The sequence below is a fragment of the Podarcis pityusensis genome, assembly GCF_964106645.2.
Source record: "Podarcis pityusensis genome assembly, chromosome: 1".
NCBI classification, from domain to species: domain Eukaryota; kingdom Metazoa; phylum Chordata; class Lepidosauria; order Squamata; family Lacertidae; genus Podarcis; species Podarcis pityusensis.
This window is the reverse complement of record NC_138028.1, coordinates 9,780,184-9,803,789: the sequence shown is the minus strand read 5'-3', so window position 1 is coordinate 9,803,789 and position 23,606 is coordinate 9,780,184. Positions and strand designations below refer to the sequence as shown.

Below are 23,606 nucleotides of genomic sequence, written 5' to 3'. Positions count from 1 at the left end.
AAAGTGTACGTTTCCGAGCACAATTCAAAGTGTTGGTGTTGACCTTTAAAGCCCTAAACGGCCTCGGCCCAGTATACCTGAAGGAGCGTCTCCACCCCCATCGTTCTGCCCGGACGCTGAGGTCCAGCGCCGAGGGCCTTCTGGCGGTTCCCTCATTGCGAGAAGCAAAGCTACAGGGAACCAGGCAGAGGGCCTTCTCGGTAGTGGCACCCGCCCTGTGGAATGCCCTCCCATCAGATGTCAAAGCAATAAATAACTACCTGACATTTAGAGGGCATCTTAAGGTAGCCCTGTTCAGGGAAGCTTTTAATCTGTGATATTTTACTGTATTTTTTGTTTCTATGGAAGCCGCCCAGAGTGGCTGGGGAAACCCAGCCAGATGGGCGGGGTACAAATAATAAATTATTATTATTATTATATTATATAATGTTGGCTTCCTGGAAGAAACATACTCTACTGCTGTCCTTCAGAGATATTGGGATCAGGGATAAGGAACCCATGGTCCTCCAGATGCTGTTGGACTGAAACTCACATCATCCATAACCATTGGCCAGGCTGGCTGGACTGATGGGAGCTGGATACAATTTTAATCTCAAATGACATTCAGAAGGAAAGGGAACAGCAACTGGACAGAAACGTCATAGGACAGACAATTTCTGTGGGTCTCCTCAGCTGATTTACTTTTGGACCTTGTCCTATAGCAAAGCAGCTTGTAAAATTCTGCATGCTGAGGGATGAGAGATAACAAGTGCCACAAAGTCTCCTTGTTGCATTTGCATTTGCTACAGCAGACTCAACATGACTACCCGTCTGGAGTTTGCCGCCATGCAATAACAGCAGACAGTAGACCAATCCCTATCCTCTACCCACAACTATTTGCATTGTTAGTCATGCCTGACACTAATGAGTAGGGTTCAATACTTTGGAAAGTTCATTTGAAAAAGGAACCTGTTCTAAGTCTTGTTCATCCTGCCCAAAAAGGAACTAGTTCCACTTCCACTTTGTCCTTTCCCAAAATGAACCAGATTAGTTAAAATTCATTTAGATGAACTTTTTAGTTCATTAAAAGGTCATGCATCATCTCCTGTACCCAGCATTTGGAATTTTACAAGCTTATTGCTAAAGGATAGGGTCCAAAAGTAAATCAGGGAACCACATTCTTCCTATTTTTATACAGTGGTACCTCTGGTTACATACTTAATTCGTTCCAGAGGTCCGTTCTTAACCTGAAACTGTTCTTAACCTGAGGTACCACTTTAGCTAATGGGGCCTCCCACTGCTGCTGCGCCGCCGCCGCACGATTTCTGTTCTTATCCTGAAGCAAAGTTATTAACCCGAGGTACTATTTCTGGGTTAGCAGAGTCTGTAACCTGAAGCGTATGAAACACGAGGTACCACTGTACTTCAAAAGCTGTTCCAGTTGGAAGAGAATTTCTTCCAGGGAAGATACAAGATATAACTCACACTCCTTCTTTCTGATTGCCTAGCAGCAGTGATTAAATTACCTTACTAAGCAACTTTAGCAACAGCAGCGCTTCCATATCTGCCTAATAAACCATAGAATATAGCCTCCACATTTTGTTTGCTAACTTTCTTTATAGGTGTGCCGTTGACATTTTCTTAATATAAAAAATGAAAATGAAAGCTAAGCGTCCTCCTGCTTTGGAAACAGGGAATGAAGATGAACTAGAAATAACTCGAAGTTCTGCTCCAAATGAACTTAATTCACCTTTAGTTCACCCAGGAATTATGGGAACTACTTTCAGGTGTAGTTTGGCAATTTTGTAACTAGTTCAGTGAACTGATGTGGCTTGGAGAGGGGCCATAGCACATGCTTTGTTGGCAGAAAATCCCAGATTCAATCCCTCGCGCATTGATGCAAAACAATCTTAGCTGGCAGAGCTGGGGAAAATGCCTCCCCTGGGACCTTAGAGAGCCACTATCGTCCAGAACAGACAATACCAGCTGAGCGTAAGACTTTTCTTTTATTGTTAACTTACAAAATTCAGGTCTGGGTTACCTTTGTGCAAAGTGATGTTTTCAGGGTTTGGGGGGTTTTTTTAGGTCACAGTATGCCTAGAATATGATAGTGCAGTCGAACCAGTCTACCTTTCTCCAAAAGTAGTTGAAAGATGGCGAGTTCAGAAGAGGGCTTTGAACTGCTTACTCAGATGTTCCTTGAACACAAGATCATACAATGCTACCATCCCATCCCTCGGGACCCTACTGCTTTGGCAAGGATGTTCTTCTGACATATGTACAGGGTTCTAACAGCCAGGCAGCTGTTTTGATCCTGCTTTGCTTAAAAGACGCCAGAACGTTATTGAAATCAAATAGCTCTGTGACTTCTGCATAAATAAACCTGTCTAGACACTTGGATGATATCTGGTGAAGCTAACCATGAAGCTAACGCCCACCCCATTTTTTTGCAAGAAAAGGTGGCGGGAGATCTATGTGCATTCCATAACTGTGTTTTTATGCAGACCCATCTCCGTCTTTAAAGGGACGCGGGTGGCACTGTGGGTTAAACCACAGAGTCTAGAACTTGCCGATCAGAAGGTCGGCGGTTCAAATCTCCGCAACGGGGTGAGCTCCCGTTGCTCGGTCCCTGCTCCTGCCAACCTAGCAGTTCGAAAGCACGTCACAGTGCAAGTAGATAAACAGGTACCACTCCAGCGGGAAGGTAAACAGCGGTTCCGTGCGCTGCTCTGGTTCGCCAGAAGCAGCTTAGTCATGATGGCCACAGGACCCGGAAGCTGTACGCCAGCTCCCTCGGCCAATAAAGCGAGATGAGCGCCGCAACCCCATAGTCGGCCACGACTGGACCTGATGGTCAGGGCTCCCTTTACCTTTACCTTTATCTCCTTCTTTGGCCTTTGGTCATGTCCCCTTTTTAATTTGGATCCTGTTATTTCCTTAAATATAGGGCCCTCCATGTGCATTTGGATTCCCAACTCCCATTACTCTGTACCAGCATGGTCACCGGTCAGGGATGGTGAGATTAACATCTGGACGGTTACAGGTTCCCCACACCTGGGCTAGATGGCTCACAGGTGTGGTCCCAAAGTATGTTTTGAAGGCACCTTGCCTAAACTAAGTAAGTTTGGGTCTGGGAAGTGCCTTTTATAGAGCTCCATAGGCTCAACAATTGAACGAATGCAGGACATGAATAAAAGCTTACAAAAGTTGCTAGCAGAATCATACCATGTAAGTTATTGGTGAAGATGCTTATCTGGGTTAAAGAAACTTCTCTGTTGATCACCTGGAACCAATTTTTTCCCACCATGGGTGAGTAGGCAAGTGGCTGTTTACAAGCTTGGTTTCTTATAATCAATTTTCTGTTATTTAACTACACACACACACACACAGAGAGAGAGAGAGAGAGAGAGAGAGAGAGAGAGAGAGAGAGAGAGTTTCTAGACAGATGTAGAAAACAGGAGTTACTTGCGAATAAGTGGCCTCACCTTTTAGTAAGCTTTGTTATTCTGGATTTCAAAAGAAAAACATTCAACGACTGAGCAAGTACATCTTGAAACAGCACACCGTGCAAGGAAGGGCATTTTAGCAGGTTTCGTTACGCCGCGCTTATGAGCAAGAAGAGCACTTAACCAACGGGAGAATAATTTTAACTACCATAAATAAATAAATGTTAAAGCAGTACACCATGTAAGCCATCCATTAGCAGCGCACTCAGCAAGACAGACATTGACTTTCTGCCATGTTGTTATCTAAAAAATCATTAGTGGGATTATTTTATTCCCAATTCCCTGTGTTCCTCCCTCCCCCCCCCCACCAAAAAGCTATTAAATCCTTTCAAAAAGATCCATCTAGAATGTTCCTATAAAAAGTATTATATCAGCAGTAGCTGCAAAGCCCACAAACAAATTTAAAGAACCCAAATGAATGCAGATTGATTTAGATTCATGAACCCTGGTATCCTGTTGCTGGGAATGAACAACAAAGTACTCTACCACTTGTATCATGTTAGCTAGTTCAATGCTGAAGGCTGGATGTGCCAGGGATAATCTCAGGCACCTTCAAACAGGGCTTAGAAGCACCCTGTACTGCCAGGGGTTGGACTATATGATAATAATAATAATAATAATAATAATAATAATAATAATATTATTATTATAATAATTTATTATTTATACCCCACCCATCTGGCTGGGTCATAGCAGTCAACTTTCAGATTTGAAAATAAGGGATCAGCAGCCTCGAAAATAAGGGATCAGCAGCCTCACCTGTCCAGGGGACAGTCTACGGGATATCTAACAATCCGGGATAGCAGCGGGAAGCAGCGGGAAACGGCGCTGGAATAAGGGAATTTCCCACCAAAAAAGGGAAGGTTGACAGCTATGGGCTGGGATTCCCCAGCCACTCTGGGCGGCTCCCAACAGTTTAAAAACAGAACAGAACATCAAACATTAAAAAACCTCCCTAAACAGGGCCGCTTTCATATGTCTTCTAAAAGTCAGATAGCTGTTTATTTCCTTGACATCTGATGGGAGGGCCACCACCGAGAAGGCCCCCGTGTCTCTTCCAGCTCTATGATTCTGTGATTCTATGACTCAGGTCTGAAAGCCAATCCGAGCAAACCAGTTTTCCCCAAGCTGGTCCCATCAAGATGCTGTGAAGCCTGCAAACTGGGGTGCAAACATGCAGGAAGCATTTCAGCCCAGAGCTAGGCTCCATCTTGCTCTGAAAAACCTCCTGGCTCTTCGGCCTGACCAGTCTGCACCTTGCAAACAAACAAACAAAACAGGGGGAGGAAGTGCATTTATTTTCTCAGTGAGAGATGAGAAGCAGGGCTCGTTCCCTCAGCGTTGCCAAAAGACCAGCTGTATCAGGAACCTCCTTCCCATGAACTCTTTCCACACCAGCTGTGGATTTTAAGAACTACAGTTTAATAATTGGTGCCTGGCTTTGTTTTCCCCACCTTCACTCCTTCCTCCTTCACTTGCATGTGTCTTTTTGGTTTTAAGTTCGTGGGACTATCTTGTTTTAAGTGATTGTAGGCCAGCCACTCTGGGAGCCTTTCTGGCTGAAGAATGGGGTACGGGTGTTTCTAAATTCATTTAATTCATTAATTGGTCGAGAGTCAAGCACATTGGAGGTTATCGGGAGACGGTCTGATGCCAGACTGAATTAAATGTTCTGCTTGCACAGTATGTTTAAAAGGGCTTTTAATAGTTATATAAGAAGAAAAAGGGATTTATCTAGAGCTACTGAAGTCTGGGTTTTTTAGGGGTTTTTTTTATTATTATGGGTCTGTAATAGCAGCCAAATTGACATAATCAACAGCAAAAACAGCTGCAGCAAGCTGTTAATACACACACTGTGTTGACATAGGCAGGGGAAATGTTATTTACTTACTGCAGTCGTATCCTGCTTTTTCTCCAAAGAGCACAAAATGGTATGTTTCTCTCCCCATTTCCTTTTTTTTTTTTAATAATTTTTTTATTAAAATTTAAACAAAGAAAAAAGAAAAACAACACACACAAAAAACAATACAAAACTTAACAATAAAACACAAAACATAACAATTAAAAACAAACTCTCTTTTCCATTTCCAATTTTAGATTACTTATTTTCTGGACTTCCTCATACCTCCCTCTTTTGTATTCCAATCCACATTATTTGTCCAGCAGTTTCTTTTCCACTTTTTTATCCCAATCTTTAATTTGATAAAATGTTAAAATATATAACTTCAACTTTTTTTAAGCCTAATCCTTACTCTTAATGTCATATAACTTTAAATTTTTCCCTTTTATTATCAAATTTCCATTTCTTTAAACATCTTTAATCTTAATCTTTAATCTTAATCTATCCTTAACTTTAGCCTGTACAGCTGGAAACCACTTATTTTCAATCCAACATCACTCTAACATTCCTTAATTTTGCAGTGTTTCTGAAGACAGTCTTTGAATTTCTTCCAGTCTTCCTCCATCGACTCTTCTCCCTGGTCACGGATTCTGCCAGTCATTTCCGCCAATTCCATATAGTCCATAAGTTTCATCTGCCATTCCTCCAGCGTGGGAAGTTCTTGTGTCTTCCAATACTTTGCGATGAGTATTCTTGCTGCTGTTGTTGCATACATAAAGAAAGTTCTATCCTTTTTTAACACCATTTGGCCCACTATGCCCAGGAGAAAGGCCTCTGGTTTCTTGGGGAAGGTATACTTAAATACCTTTTTTAATTCATTATATATCATTTCCCAGAAAGCCTTAATCTTTGGGCACGTCCACCAAAGGTGAAAAAATGTACCTTCAGTTTCTTTACATTTCCAACATTTGTTATCGGGCAAGTGATAGATTTTCGCAAGCTTGACTGGGGTTATGTACCACCTGTATATCATTTTCATAATATTCTCTCTTAGGTTTCTCTCCCCATTTTCATTGTATCAGCACAACAACCCTGCAGGATAGGCTAGGCTGTGAGACAGTGAGTTGCTCAAGGTCACTCCTTGGAAAAGCCACAGATTGGGGGTGGGGGATGCTCAGGCCTTGGTGGGGCCAACTGTGCCCCCCCATAGCTCTCTGTATGGCCCTTGTGACTCCCTAAGGGCCATGTTCCCTCCCAAGCCACACACCCCTCTCCAGCCTTCCTCAAGAGCTTTTGCCTGGCTGGAAAATGTCTTTGAGTTCTGATTTTGCTTCTGGCAGAGAGTGGGGTGTAACTGCGAAGGAACTAGCTGACTGCTGTTGTAAATAAAAATATGCCCTTTTCCCTTATGGGGTATCCAAGAGCCCATATAGAGTCCTTACATAGGTTCCCTATTGGTAGGAGAAAATAACAGAGGCCAGCCAGAGAATATTGAGAAGCAAAGCAGCTAGTAAGCTTGATCTTTATTAATCTGTTGCAACAGGGTGCTCCCCTCACACGCAGGAGAGGAAGAGGACCCCCAAAAATGCTGTGCAAGGGCTTATAAAGACTTTTGAAATTCCCATCCTCTAGATCAAGACCACCCCCAGAAACATTATGCATACATCACAGAAGGGGTGTAACCTAAGACCACCCCTCAGATACATCCCACCTACATCACAGAAATTTAAATGTTGTTTTTCTCTTGTCACAGTTTATCTCCTGTCTGGCAAGTTACTTGATTGGATTGCCTGGGGAGCCTGGCCATTCTTTTGTAGTGGTAAAATACTTATTTCCTGGGCCAGGTCACAGGCTCACACCTTATTCAAACAGACATATCCTTGAGACAGGATTTGTGAGGAAAGAGACAATGGGGAGGCTTTTCCATTTTTACCATGCAGAGAAACATTTGCTCAGTTTAGGAATCAAAATGGTTCCAGGTTGGCTTTCCTGTGCTGATCTATGTACGTGTGGTTATGAACGTTGCCATATATCTAAAAACCATAAAATTCCTATCACACTGCACAGAGGTAAAATTTGCACCCAGCGCCATCCTCACTTTGGCCTTTGGCCCTGTCATGGAATTCTACTCAATATCGATCCAGAGCAGAACTCAGACGTATAGTTAGCAGGGTAAAAACTTAAAACATGTTGCAAGATTCCCAAAAAACAGACCAGAGGCAATTACTATTTCATCCAGCAGAGCTTTAGTGCTACTGAAGGCAAATGAGCATAATGGTCACAAATCCAATACAATCAGGATTGGCACTGTCCATAAGAAATCCAGTTGCAGCAGACTTAATTAAAACTTACAATAACTGATCATAAGTCTAAACCTTAACACTATGTACAGAACACCACACCAGAAGGAAAAGAGAGATGGGCCTTATTTTTATAGTCAGCATGACCTTGATAGAAAGAGATAAGAGAACCAGTTTAAGCCAGCTGTACTCAGCTTCTCTGACCAGGGGTCAGCAAACTTTTTCAGCAGGGGGCCGGTCCACTGTCCCTCAGACCTTGTGGGGGGGGGGCAGACTATATTTTGGGGGGGAGGGATGAACAAATTCCTATGCCCCACAAAATAACCCAGAGATGCATTTTAAATAAAAGGACACATTCTACTCATGTAAAAACACACTGATTCCCGGACCGTCTGTGGGCCGGATTTAGAAAATGATTGGGCCGGATCCAGTCCCCGGGCTTTAGTTTGCCTACCCATGGAATAACCCAAACATCAGGAACCTTCTGCCTGCTTCTTTTACACAGAGACGCTTCCAGAACCCTCTTGAATTAAGTAGAATAGGAAAGATCTCTACACATCAGATCAATACTTTCCGCACTAAGAAATGCAAACACCAATGCCGTGTGGTCTTCAGAAACTTGCCCAGAACATTATGTGGCCCTCAAGCTGGAAAGGACTCCCCAGCTTTTGTTATCCCCCCCCCCACGCTTCAGTTTGTCTGGGTGCTTTGTGGGGGGGACACTCTGTTTTCTCAAGAAGGGAAGTGGGGAAAGGATGGCTGCTCAAGATCCTCAAAAAGGATATGGTAGAGTTGGGAAAAGTTCAGAAAAGGACAAACAAAATTACTAAAGGGGTGGGGCGACTCCCCTATTGAGGAAAGGTTGCAGAAGAAAAGGCGATTAAGGTGCAATGTGATACAAGGTTGTTGTTTTTTCTATTTATGCATGGCATTGAGAAAGTGGCTAGAGAAAAGTGTTTCTCCCCCTTAGGACAGGTAATATCTTCACACAGTGCATCGTTAAACTATGGAACTCACGGCCACAGGAGAGCAGTGGTGGCCATCAACTTAGATGGCTTTAAAAAAAGGACTAGATAAATTCATGTGTTAGTGGCTACTAGCCATGATGACTATGTTCTGCCTCCATGGTCATGTAATAAACGAAAATCTGCCCTTATTCCCTTATGGGGGACACAAGAGCCCTTATAGAGTCCTTTGTAGGTTCTCCATCGGTCAGAGAAAAGAACAGAGGCCAACCGAAGAATATTGAGAAGCAAAGCAGCTCGTAAGCCTGATCTTTATTGAACTGTTGCAACAGGGTGCTCCCCTCACACGCAGGAAAGGAGGAGGACCCAGAACAAAGGTGTGCCTGCCCTTATACAGACATTTTAAATTGCCCGCCCTGGAGTCCAAGACCACCCCCAGAAACATCATACCTACATCACAGAAGGGGTGTAGCTCAAGACCCCCCCCCCCCGATACATCTTACCTACATCACAGAAAGGGCAGTCCACAACAGAAATTTGAGTGCTTGTTTACCTCCTGCCATTGTTTACCTCCTGTCTGGCAAGTTACCTGTTAATGCTTATTTGATTGGATACCCTGGGGAGCCTGGCCAGTCTTTTGTAATGATAAATACTTAGTTCCTGAGCCAGGCTCACCCTATTCATACACAGATATACCCTTAGATTTTGTGAATGAAAAGACAATGGGGAGGCGTTTCCATTTTCCTTTGACCTTGCAGAGAAAACACTTGGTCAGTTTGGGAGCCAAACCACAGAGCCTAGGACTTGCCGATCAGAAGGTCGGCGGTTCGAATCCCCGCGACGGGGTGAGCTCCCGTTCCTCGGTCGCTGCTCCTGCCAACCTAGCAGTTCAAAAGCATGTCAAAGTGCAAGTAGAGAAATAGGTACCACTCCGACGGGATGGTAAATGGCGTTTCCGTGCACTGCTCTGGTTTGCCCAAAGCGGCTTAGTCATGCTGGCCACATGACCCGGAAGCTGTATGTCAGCTCCCTCGGCCAATAAAGCGAGATGAGCACCGCAACCCCAGAGTCGGTCACGACTGGACCTAATGGTCAGGGGTTCCTTTACCTTACCTTGCTTTGTACATTTATGAACATTTATTATATATATAAATAAATAAATTTATTTTATTGCATTAGCCGTGTGGCCATAGCATGATATACATTGAAATAACAACATAAAATGGGGGTGGGGAGGTAAAGGTAGATATCGTCCTGGGCAAATACTTTAAAAAAAAAAAAAAAAACTGCTGAGGCTGGAGGAGGACCGTTAAAGGGTCCTTCAGCTCCTCAGATTTGTCCTAACTCCATTGTCCTTGTACAATAAGGCTACTTGGAACTTCGTTCGATTGTGCGGCGTATCGACTGCAGCTGTGGTGTTAAGGAAGAGGTTAGTGCCGCTTTCCTCTTCATCACACTAAGCAGGAAGTTGGCTGTCATCTCGGTAATCCAACAATCAGAATCCTGCAAAAAAAGGGACACTATCCAAGGCTGGATTGGGAGATGAAGCTTGTTCACGAGAGGGGTTAAAAACCGAGATCTTTCATCTGTCCAGTTAGGACAGAAGAGCATTACATGTTCCATAGTCTCCAGGGCCGTGTCATTACAGGTGCATGTTCTATTTGCGATGGGAACTCTTGAATAATGACCCGACAGAACTGCTGTGGGAAAACAGTTGAGACGGGCACAGGTAAAGGCCCTTCGCTTAGCCTCCGAAGAAATTGTGAAGCAATATAGAGGGATCCCTTCAGGGGGTGGAATAGCTAGGGCTAGGCTTGAACACGGCCCTCTTGCATAGGAAGCTGTGTTAGAGAAGTCAAGTTGCTGTAGTTTCTTTTTAATTGGAGGTAGGGCCGCCGGGCTGATATACTCTGAGTTAAGAACAGTTTTACAATTCAGATTGAGAAGAGAGCGGACTTTGAGGTTAATTGTAGTTTTCCAAGGGGAATTATGAATATCTCTTAGGATCAGATTGGAAAACCCACCTTTAATTCGAGCATCCGATGCTAATAGGTGGGAACTATAGGAAATGGCTCGACTCCATGCTCGTTTTACAATTGAGGGCTGGGCGAACTCGAGTCATAGGGCTGCACCTGAGACACATCTCGGGACGCCGGAAAGAGATCTCAGAAACATATGAAGAGGGCAATCCAAGTTACCTGATATTGCTGTAGTCCATACTTCGCATCCATATAATAATTTAGGGACAACTTTGGCATTAAATATTTGAATTGCTGCTGGAAGGTGTTTGCCGCCCTTCTGGTGGTAAAATCGGGCAATGGCGTTAGAGGTCGTGGTTGCAGCGAGAAAGGCAGATTGTAGATGGGTGGTCCAGGAGAGATTATGAGTGAATATTAAGCCTAGATATTTAAAGGCTTTTACCTTTTCTAAGTAGCCACCTGTGATCTTAAGCGGCTCCAGCTTGAGTTTGCGGGAACGAGTGAAGTGGAGGACTTTCGATTTTTTATAATTAATATTAAGAGCTTCCGCCTTACAATGGGCGATAAATGCGTTAACTGCGTTTGCTAGGTCCGCAGCTGTTCTGGATAAGATGACGGCATCATCAGCATAGAAAAGGGAAGCAACGGGGTGGCCTGCTAAGTGAGGAGGGTACTTAGATGCTAGCTTCAAAGTGGAAATTGCATCATGAAGATAGAGATTTATATATATAAGACCTTAATTTATTTATTTCAATCAGGAGGCAGTAATTCTTCTGAATACCAATTGCTGGAAACCGCAGGAGGGTAGAGGGTTCTCGAACTCAGGTCCTGCTGGAGAGGGTTTTCCACAGGCATCTAGTTGACTAATGTAAGAACAAGATGCTGGACTAGTTGGGCCACTGACTTGGTCCAGCATCTCTTCTGAAGTTCTTATTTTCTTGTGCAAGGAAAAAGGAGCCGGGAATAGGTGTGGCTTGCAGTTGAGTGAGGAGTGTCCTTGCATAGCCTAGTTTTTGCCATAGGCTTCCAGATACGTTTCGCTGTAACGCTAACCCCCCCGCCCCCGAGACAGAATGTTCTTTGAATCCAGATTCTTCCCTCGCATGACCCAGGAGAGGAGAACCCTGTCGTAGCGTCCCTTTATTCATGATGTTGTAGGTTTTAACACCGAACCCAAAAGCCGTGGCACGGCGGTGCTTTTTCTTGCCTCGGTTTCCCTTGAGTACAAATGAGGACCCATCATTTCCCTTTTGGCAGTCGTCTAATTAAAGGGAGGGTGGGGATATAACAGATGCCTTCTCTGCAGTTTGCCACTCCGCACAACTTTGGAACAGTGGCTATTTTTAATGTAGCAGTTGGTGAATTAAATGAGGTGAAACCTATTCCGGTTTCTGCAAGAAGCTCCCATAAATATTTATTTTCAGGGCTGTGTGCATTCTATGTATCTTTAGAATAGCTGTGGATGTGTCAGGTCCAATATTTGCCAGCATCTCTGCATTAATGCAAATGTTTTCTTAAACCTGGGCCTCGGCCCAGTATACCTGAAGGAGCGTCTCCACTCCCATCGTTCAACCCGGACACTGAGGTCCAGTGCCGAGGGCCTTCTGGCGGTTCCCTCATTGAGAGAAGTGAGGTTACAGGGAACCAGGCAGACGACCTTCTCAGTAGTGGCGCCCGCCCTGTGGAACGCCCTTCCATCAGATGTCAAAGAAATAAACAACTATCTGATGTTTAGAAGACATCTGAAGGCAGCCCTGTATAGGGAAGTTTTTTAATGACTGATGTTTTAATGTATTTTTAATCTCCTGTTGGGAGCCAGCCAGAGTGGCTGGGGAAACCCAGCAAGATACAATACGATAGGAAAATCTTTATTGTCATTGTCTCATACAGAAAAACAAAATTGAAAAAATCTACATCAGACATTCAAAAACCAACAAGCCTGCTATCCCAGCTATCCCAGCCTAGTTAGCCCCCTAAAAACTCTGATACCCCATAATTAAATACAATATACTCCCATAGAGACTACCTTACACTGGGCGGGTATAAATAATAATAATAATATTGATAATGATAATGTTGAAGTCACAACTGTCCCGCTCTGCTCTGCAGAGGTGTTGTAAAAGTGCCTCTGCTCCCCCTTCCAAAGTGGCTAAAATCAGGGTGCAAAGGGGAGACCCCCCTCTTGAACCCAGGTTCTCACCTTCAACCCTTTATTTCTTCCTCTTCTTCTGACGGATACTGCCAGTCCAAACCCGATTCCAACAGCTCTGTGGGGCTCATGAAACCAGGCATGTTTTAACTGAACTTTCCCTGCTGCTTTCCCAGGTAAAGGTGATGTGTTTGGTGACATCTTCTGGAAGGAGACCACTCTGGCCCACGCATGCGCCAATGTGCGGGCCCTGACCTACTGCGATTTGCACATTATCAAGCGGGAAGCCTTGCTGAAAGTCCTGGACTTTTATACAGCTTTTGCAAACTCCTTCTCCAGGAATCTCACGCTCACCTGCAATCTGAGGAAACGGGTAAGATATCGTCGTTTTGATTTTGATGGTTAGGCATTCATTTACGGATCGCATGTGTCTCAAGGAAATTTGCAAACCTATGGTAAGACAGCTAAGAATACTACTGAAAACACGTATGCCACACACAGTCAAGATAGGTTTAACAGCAATGCAAAATGAACACTTAAGGCACATATATTTTCACCTGGCAGGAGAAAATGTGTTGGGGGGGGGGGAATGTCTTCAATTGTTTCTGGAAAGCACAAATCGTGGGTGTGTCTCCTATCTCAATGGAGATGCTATTCCATAAAACAGAGGCAGCCCCAATGAATGTCTTTCTCTGGGTTACTCTGGAGCAGATTTCTGATATTTTAAGAATTTTTAATAAAATGTATACTGAGAGCATGATGCAGAATGGTCCTCTGAGCTGTAATTTGGTGAAGGCACCAAGATTAGACAGCTTGCAATCCCATAATCATGTCACAGAGGATGATTTTGTATTAGACACAGCATCCTAAATATCATAGTTTCCACTACTACTACTTTTAAAGCAAGTTTCTAGTCCTTAGATTGACAAAGATAGAGCTGCAAGTGTGTGGCAATGTCTAAAACACCCCAGATACTACCCTGCCCAGGATAGAATATCTAGATCTTTACTAGCTTCTATTGTTTTTAAAGCTCATGATGATTAACAACTGCAGAATGAGTTATCCAAAATAAATAAGCAGTTGCCTCCTTGACAATAGTCAAGGAGCAAATGTGGACCAACTTGGAAGACAGTTGGGTTTTTGTTTTTTGCTTGTTTGTTTTTAAAGATTTTATTTGCTTTTTTATTTAACCATGTCATCAATGCATACTGTGTTACAGTCAAGTACAAGGTAATAGGGAGGGGGTGGGACTTTAAAGACAGTTAAGATTCCAGGCAGAGTCCCAACACAACCAGGAAGCCTTGCATAGATACATCTTTCCCAGGGAGATCCTGATAATAATACGAGTGGGTGGGGTCAGTCCAGAACCTGAGAACACATTACTGCCCAGGTGTGAGCTCTCAACCACAGTCCTTGTAGCGCATTGCATGGTGGTAGCTCTGCAGAGAACTGATGGCTTCCTATAGGAAAGATGCACATGGCCGGAAGCTATGGGGGGAGGAAGATCAAAGGTCACAAATGAGTTTGAAACAGCCCTTCGGTTTTTGGGCTGTGTGCCTCTAGCTTATCTGGGGATCATGCAACCCAAATCTTTATACCTACGGGACCGCCTCTCCTGGTATGCCCCGCGGAGGACATTAAGGTCCACAAATGAGAACATTTTGGAGGTCCCAGGTCACAAGGTGGATAGATGGTCTCAACTAGGGACAGGGCCTTTTCAGTACTGGCCCCGACTTGGTGGAACACTCTGTCACAAGCGACTAGGGCCCTGCGGGACTTGACATCTTTCCGCAGGGCCTGCAAGACAGAGCTGTTCCGCCTAGCCTTTGGTTTGGACTCAGTCTGACCCTTATGTTTCCCTCCCCTTATGGTTTTGATCTATGGGCTACTTTTAAAATGAGGCTGCATTTTAAATTGCATTTTAACATTAAATTGGTTCCCCCCCCCCATTTACTGTAATTTTACTGGTGTTAGCTGCCCTGAGCCCGGCTCTGACCGGGGAGGGCAAGGTATAAATAATAATAATTATTATTATTTATTATTATACAGGGTGAGTCATTTAAAATAGGCCCTGTGGATACAGAGTACACATGTTCCACGGGGCCTCTTTTAAAAGACTCACCCTGTATAAGAAAATATGTATATACCTGTGAATAGGCTCAGAGCTGCCTTAAGAACAGAGAGTGTGTCAAAAAAGGGTGCCTTTCTGTTTATTGAGAGCCAGTGTGGTGTAGTGGTTAAGAGCTGTAGTCTCGTAATCTGGGGAACCGGGTTCGCTTCCCCGCTCCTCCACATGCAGCTGCTGGGTGACCTTGGGCCAGTCACACTTCTCTGAAGTCTCTCAGCCCCACTCACCTCACAGAGTGTTTGTTGTGGGGGAGGAAGGGAAAGGAGAATGTTAGCCGCTTTGAGACTCCTTAAAGGGAGTGAAAGGCGGGATATCAAATCCAAACTCTTCTCTTCTTCTTCTTCTTATTTTGTAGTCAAGCCGCAGATCTCCCTGTCAATTAGCCTCCGTGGAAATAATACAATATCTACACATGAATTAGCTATTAACAATATGCCTTTGGGACTGGGTTCGGAGATGCCTTCATTTTTATGCAGCTGGAGGGGGGGGCGAATGTTCTTTTTTTTTATGTGGGTGTTCCTAAAACCATATTAATGAAGGTCATATAAATGTTATCTGCATGAAGAAATCTCATAATTGTGATGAATAGATTTATGGAGCATTAACTCTGGCGCTTTTATGGCTGGAATGAATTTCTCTTTTCTCTGTAGCTCTACTTTTTTATCGTGAGATGAAGACGTTTGTAGCAGGCAAAACGAAACAAAACAAAACAAAACCCCCCTCCAAATATTACAGTACGCTGTAATGCAATCCCCATATTAATACACAGATGGTATCGGTGGTACCTGTGAATTAACGTCTGCAGAGCACTAGGTGTAATTCCAAAAAGGTGGAAGATATTGGCAAAACCTATTGCTGTTTCACAACTTTCTGACTAGTTGCAGGACCTTAGCCAGACCTAGCAGAGTAAACGCAGAATCCACGGAAGCAATTGGCAACTTGGCTGCAGACAGGATAGACAAAGCAGGAACCAGGAACTTGTAGTTAGGTGTTTATTATATACAGTGGACTATTTACAGGAACAGAACAGAACACGGATCTTTAACTTGCTCTCTCATACACGACTCACAACTCCTGAACTCAAACTCGTACACTGACACATTCCAGTTAGGTAAAGGAACCCCTGACCATTAGGTCCAGTTGCGGATGACTCTGGGGTTGCGTGTTCATCTCGCTCTATAGGCTGAGGGAGCCGGCGTTTGTCTGCAGACAGCTTCCGGGTCATGTGGCCAGCATGACTAAGCCGCTTCTGGCGAACCAGAGCAGCACACGGAAACGCCGTTTACCTTCCCACCGGAGTGGTACCTATTTATCTACTTGCACTTTGACGTGCTTTCGAACTGCTAGGTTGGCAGGAACATTCCAGTTAGTGGGCCATTAATCATTATTCCCATGAGAGAGCTTGACCAATCAGGGAGCTGTCTCCATGCCTCTGTACAACCAGGCAGACTTACTCCTTTACATTGCCTTGGCTGTCGGCCAAACCCTTCTTGACTCTGTGTGTGTAGCTGCACATATACAGATTCCCAACAGAAGAACCATACCATCCATTAAGTATAGGGTCACTTCCTCTAGATTACTGGACTTCAGCTTGTGGGCTGGGACTATACCACCAGTAGTGTTGTAACGGTTAGAGTGTTGGACTGTGACTTGAGAGACCAAGGTTCGAATCCCCACTCAGCCAACCCTACCTGACAGGGTTGTCGTGAGGCTGAAATGGGAGCGTGGAGAATCATGAGCTCTTGGGAGGAAAAGGTGGGATATAAATGTTAAATTAAACAAATGGCCTGATCCAAAGTGGGTTGCATCAGGAAGACTACCGCCACAGGAAAAGATTCAAAAAGGGGTCCCCAAATGCATGCTTGGGAGAGAAGAGTGGATTCTGGGTCAGAAAAAGTCAGGTGACGACTTCTCCAGTTGTCATTGGACTACAGCTCCCATCAGTCCCAACCGCCACGGCCAATGGCGAGGAGCGATGGAAGTTGAATAGGCCGCCTTCATTCTAATGTCTCAAGCAAAAGGTTACATATTTGCATTTTACCTCACCCCGCCTCCTTGAAATACAGCCTTGCAGCCTGAATGTGCGTGCCACATTTAATTCCAATATTTTGATCTTCAATATAGTGGTCAGACTGGAAACCAACAAACCAAGAAGTTTACAAGCAGGGCTCCGGAAGAACCAAAGGCCTCAGGCCAATAAGCAACCACTAATAGCTTTACAATCGGCTTCATTGGATTGCCATGAGTTCCAATGTTATGGGGGGGGGGGACTTTTCTCTATCTACTCTCTCCATGCCATGCATGAGTCTATGGAGCTCGATCATGCCTAGGTAAAGGTAAAGGTAAAGGTTGTTGTTGTTTAGTCGTTTAGTCGTGTCTGACTCTTCGTGACCCCATGGACCAGAGCACGCCAGGCACTCCTGTCTTCCACTGCCTCCCGCAGTTTGGTCAGACTCATGTTCGTAGCTTCGAGAACACTGTCCAACCATGTCATCCTCTGTCGTCCCCTTCTCCTTGTGCCCTCAATCTTTCCCAGCATCAGGGTCTTTTCCAGGGAGTCTTCTCTTCTCATAAGGTGGCCAAAGTATTGGAGCCTCAGCTTCAGGATCTGTCCTTCCAGTGAGCACTCAGGGCTGATTTCCTTCAGAATGGATAGGTTTGATCTTCTTGCAGTCCATGGGACTCTCAAGAGTCTCCTCCAGCACCATAATTCAAAAGCATAAATTCTCCGGCGATTAGCCTTCTTTATGGTCCAGCTCTCACTTCCATACATCACTACTGGGTAAAGGTACCCCTGACCATTAGGTCCAGTCGCAGACGACTCTGGGGTTGCGTGCTCATCTTGCTCTATAGGCCGAGGGAGCCTACGCTTTAGCTAAAAAGTCACAAATGCTGCAACCTTTCTTAATGGGGCAGTCTCTTGATAGCTTTGCCTGCCCTTTCCCAACTTTGCAGTATCCTTTTTGAGGTGAGGCAGCCAGAACAGCACACAGTACAGTGGTACCTCTGGTTGCGAACGGGATCCCTTCCACAGCCCCATTCACAACCTGAAAGGAACGCAACCTGTGTCTGTGCAGACGCGGGTTGCAATTCGCTGCTTCTGCGCATGCGCGTGATGTCATTTTGGGTGTCTACGCATGCGTGAGTGGCGAAACCTGGAAGTAACCCTTTCTGGTACTTCCGGGTCGCAGTGGGACGTAACCTGAAAGTACATAACCTGAACCAAACATAAGAAGAGGTATGACTGTATTCTAAATGTGGTTGCACCCTAGATTTGCATAACAGCATTAGGATATCAGCAGTTTTATTTTTTATTCCTGCATTGCAGGGGGTTGGACTAGATGACCCTTGGGTCCCTCCCAACTCTAAGATTCCATGGTTTTCAGTTCCATCCCTAACAATCCCTTTCCTAACGATCCCTAGCATGGGACCTGCTCAGACATTATGGAGATTAGTGTAGACCTATGGTCTGCCTTCATATAACCATCTGTTTCCTGAGCTTAGACCTGGGCCCTTAGAGAGAAGGAAAATCAGGGGAGACGAGAGACATCATATGGCTTTTACAATTTTTTTCTAATGGCTAAGGTTCCTCCATTCTTCCACAAGCTCATTTTTGCTGCGTATGTCGCTACGCAGCACCATTAGCTTGTTTTTGGAACTAGCACACTTCACCACCTGCATTCTGGTAGTCGTGTCTCTGCAACATCAAATTAGCTCCAGCGTGATTTCTCTTGTGATTCTTTTGCAGCTTGCTCCACAAGGCAAGAGCACATAATGACAAAATAAATTACACACTGCATTTTTTATTTTTTAGTTCAAATGATGGCAAAGAGACTCTGCTGAACAGCAGCAATAGAAACGCTGGCTGGTTTCTCAGCTCTGGTTTGGCTGAGCCCATCTTGAGGGGAAAGATTCAGTGACATGTTCTAGACCTGCCTGACTTTGAACCCTTTCCAGGGACCCAGTTTGCTACTGTCAATACTTTTTGTTCTCAAACAGTTATTTGCTCTTGCAGCTGTTAGAGATAAGGACTGGAAACATGTGCAGTGCTACTACTACTACTACTACTACTACTACTACTATTATTATTATCGAATGTTTTTAATGTTTGATGTTCTATTGTGCTTTTAATTCTGTTGCGAGCCACCCAGAGTAGCTGGGGCAACCCAGCCAGACGGGCAGGATATAAATATTATTAGCCACCCATTTGACTGGGTTGCCCCAGCCACTCTGGGCAGCTCTCAAAAGAATATTAAAGGTAAAGGTAAAGGTAAAGGTACCCCTGCCCGTACGGGCCAGTCTTGCCAGACTCTAGGGTTGTGCGCTCATCTCACTCTAGAGGCCGGGATCCAGCTCTGTCTGCAGACACTTCCGGGTCACGTGGCCAGCGTGACAAGCTGCATCTGGCGAGCCAGCGCAGCACACGGAACACCGTTTACCTTCCCGCTGGTAAGCGGTCCCTATTTATCTACTTGCACTTTGACATGCTTTCGAACTGCTAGGTTGGCAGGCGCTGGGACCGAACGACGGGAGCGCACCCCGCCGCGGGGATTCGAACCGCCGACCATGCGATAGGCAAGTCCTAGGCGCTGAGGTTTTACCCACAGCGCCACCCGCGTCCCTTCAAAAGAATATTAAAAACGCAATAAAACATCAGCCATTTAAAACTTCCCTATCAAAGGTAGCATTATTATCAATTTACGATGGACTGGAAGGTTCACAGGCTGTGAAGGACTTGCTCACATATTTATTGACAGCTGCACAAGTTATTATATTTAGGAAGTGGAAGGGGCAAGCAGAATATAAAATGGTATAAAGAGGTGTGGGATATTGCTATTAATTATAAATTAACATGTGCCATTAAGGTAAAACAGGAAATATGAGGGAGAAATGATTTTGATGAGATATGGAGGGTGTTTGTAGAATTTGTACAGTTAAACCAGAAAGGGGTCAAAGCATCGCAAGAGGTGTTGAAATTTCTGGAGGTTGGATAGTTACAATGGAATGGTATTGGTGGTGGGGTGCACATTTTTATTCTTATTCATTTATTACTATTACTTTGTCAAAATAAAAATAAAAAATTTAACAACAACAACTTCCCTATACAGGGCTGCCTTCAGATGTCTTCTGAAAGTCAGATAGTTGTTTATTTCCTTGACATCTGGTGGGAGGGTGTTCCACAGGGTGGGCACCACCACCGAGAAAGCCCTCTGCCTGGTTCCCTGTAACTTCACTTCTCATGATGAGGGAACCACCAGAAGGTCCTCGGAGCTGGACCTCAGTGTCCGGGATGAACGATGGGGGTGGAGAGGCTCCTTCGGGTATACAAGGCCAATGCTGCTTAGGTGGGACATGTTCTGTCCCACCATGGCTTGAGGCTCAGGAGAAGCTAACTGCACCAGAAGCACTTACTGGCAGGGAAGAGTTACATCCAGGTTGGTTAGGACCCTGGACAGCACCCTGTGAAAGGTAAGGGAAAATATTGCTTCAGCAGAGCAATGTGGTCTTGTTAAAGCTGGTTGATCTAGTCCTTCCGTTGGCTCTGACCACCTGAAAAGCATCCTGTGTTCTTAAAGGACTGTTGCCTGATTCTGAAGCTGTAGGTGTTTATGGCGTGATAGTGAGGACTCCAGAAAAAATAGTGAGGACCCGGGAAAATGGTCAGCGGACAAACGTTGGCTCCTTCATCCAGTAAAGTGAGATGAGCGCCGCAACCCCAGAGTCGTTTGCGACGGGACTTAACTGTCAGGGGTCATTTACCTTTACCTTTTTATTTTATAGGAGGATTCAGTCACATAATGGCAAATTCAGGTTGTGCAGTTGTAGTTGATAGGGGGGTCTTGTGCAACAAACCAGGGGGGGTTGTGATAAGTAAAGCGACGGGAAAATGCACTGGGACTTGCTTTCACACAGTGTCACCTAACCTTGCAAACCGACCAGAATTAATGCCCTACATTAATGTCCTTGCGAAGGGTTTCTGAGTCCTACAGTTTGAATCAGTTGCCATGTGAAGTTGCCTTAGCCCATTATAGCACACATGTATGTCCTATAACCTCCTGCCAACCTAGCAGTTTGAAAGCACGTCAAAGTGCAAGTAGATAAATAGGTAACGCTCTGGCAGGAAGGTAAATGTCATTTCCGTGTGCTGCTCTGGTTCGCCAGAAGCGGCTTAGTCATGCTGGCCACATGACCTGGAAGCTGTACACTGGCTCCCTCGGCCAGTTAAGCGAGATGAGCACCGCAATCCCAGAGCCAGCCGCGACTGGACCTAACGGTCAGGGGTCCCTTTACCTTTACGTTACTGACCTTTGGAGGGGAGGGGAACTTGTTCATCTTTTGGGGGGGGGGAGCCGAAGTTGTTGACTTCTTTTAGGAGAGGGAAATCGCTCACCTAAAACAACGATACGGCCTCAGTCCTGTATACCTGAAGGAGCATCTCCACCCCCACCGTTCAGCCCGGACACTGAGATCCAGTGCCGAGGGTCTTCTGGTGGTTCCCTCATCGTGAGAAGTGAGGTTACAGGGAACCAGACAGAGGGCCTTCTTGGTAGTGGTGCCCACCCTGTGGAACACCCTCCCTTCAGATGTCAAGGAAATAAGCAGCTATCCTATCTTTAAAAGACATCTGAAGGCAGCCCTGTTTAGGGAAGTTTTTAATATTTAATGCTGTACTGTTTTTAACACTTGATTGGGAGCCGTCCAGAGTGGCTGGGGAAACTCAGCCAGATGGGCGGGGTATAAATAATAAATTATTATTATTATTATTATTATTATTATTATTATTATTATTATTACTACGATGCAGTGCTGACAACTACTTTCGTTTTCTGTACCATTTGACGCTACAGACTAACACAGGGGCAGAGGAAGGGGTTGGGGAATTTCCTTGCATTGCTTTCCACTTCCGCCAATATAGAGGGGTCCCGTGATCGACTATGATTGACACCGCTCTTCCGAGGATACACCTGTCGATCGCGGTCAACCGGTTGGACATCCCTGTTGTACTACAATTCCCACCAACCCCAGCTAGCCTGGACAATGGTGTTGCAGTTCAGCCATTCTTGGAGGGGAGCATGTTGACTGCCCATGTTCCAGAGAATGTATTTTGCAGGCAACTGAGCTACTTCCGCCAATATAGGGGGGTCCCGTGATCGACTATGATTGACACCGATCTTCCGAGGATACACCTGTCGATCGCGGTCAACCGGTTGGACATCCCTGTTGTACTACAATTCCCACCAACCCCAGCTAGCCTGGACAATGGCCAAGGCCCCTAGTGTTGCAGTTCAGCCATTCTTGGAGGGGAGCATGTTGACTGCCCATGTTCCAGAGAATGTATTTTGCAGGCAACTGAGCTACTGCAGGCGCAGTTCTGCTCGATTATGGAGAAGTTATATTTGCCAAGAATCAGTGTTGTTTCATTTTTGCTCACCTCTCAGCAGCCCTTGAAGGATTTTTTTTAATGTTCTAAAATGTCATTGTTTTTAGCGCACAATGCTTGGGGGGATGTCTTTATTTGAGTCTCAGTTATTGCCAAGTCCCTTCTCTGCCATCCAGTTTGCTCCTGGTGATTAACCTTTGCAAAGTATGTGTGGGTCTTCGTTAACTACTGGAAAAAAGAAAAGCATCATGATTGTGATTGTTAATTATTTACATAGAGCCGCCCAGGGGCACAGCGCTGCCAATAAAAGAGATCCTTTGTAAGAGCAACAAAGTGAGTTGCATCTGCGAGTCGTAGTATTTAAAGCTGCAGGCTTGAAGGGCTTAACTGGCAAATTATTTATTTACTTGCAGTTTTCTTCCCCTGCTGTTTTAGCTGCCATCCCCAAAGGCAGTTCACAATAACCAATAATGAGGCAGTCCCTGCTGTGGGGTTTGCATTCCAAAAGACATGACAAGAAAGGAAAAAGGGTTGGGAGGGAGAAGAAAAAAAGCAAACTTGGGCTCTAGTTCTTCGTTACAAAGTTCTGGTAATTATTATTATTATTATTATTATTATTATTATTATTATTATTATTATTTTATTTATACCCCGCCCATCTGGCTGGGCTTCCCCAGCCACTCTGGGCGGCTTCCAAAAAAATATTAAAATACTGTAATACATCAAACATTAAAAGCTTCCCTAAACAGGGCTGCCTTCAGATGTCTTCTAAAAGTCTGGTAGTTGTTGTTCTCTTTGACATCTGGTGGGAGGGCGTTCCACAGGGCGGGCGCCACTACCGAGAAGGCCCTCTGCCTGGTTCCCTGTAACTTGGCTTCTCGCAGTGAGGGAACCACCAGAAGGCCCTTGGTGCTGGACCTCGGTGTCCGGGTAGAACGATCGGGATGGAGACGCTCCTTCAGGTATTCTGGACTGAGGCTGTTTAGGGCTTTAAAGGTCAGCACCAACACTTTAAATTGTGCTCGGAAACGTACTGGGAGCCAATGTAGATCTTTCAAGACTGGTGTTATATGGTCTCGGTGGCCGCTCCCAGTCACCAGTCTAGCTGCTGCGTTCTGGATTAGTTGTAGTTTCCGGGTCACCTTCAAAGGTAGCCCCACTTAGAGCACATTGCAGTGGTCCAAGGGGGAGATAACCAGCGCATGCACCACTCTGGCGAGGCAGTCCGCAGGCAGGTAGCCTGCGTACCAGATGGAGCTGGTAAACAGCTGCCCTGGTAACTGTGTTTTTTCTAACAGGGTTGAGTGCAGAAAGCTCTCTGCAGTTGCTTCGTGTCACGGTTCTCTCTTCCAAGTCGTATACTAGAGCTGTAACTCTGT

General features: G+C 45.0%; 1 protein-coding gene across 1 annotated transcript in view; it reads left to right on the top strand.

The window, feature by feature from the left end:
* Window positions 1-23,606, top strand: part of KCNH5 (potassium voltage-gated channel subfamily H member 5) — a 188,184-nt gene that overhangs the window by 144,297 nt on the left and 20,281 nt on the right. Inside the window, exon 10 of the mRNA XM_081015936.1 lies at window positions 12,895-13,091. Coding sequence (XP_080872062.1) covers window positions 12,895-13,091 — 197 coding nt within the window. The remainder of the gene's footprint in view (window positions 1-12,894; window positions 13,092-23,606) is intronic.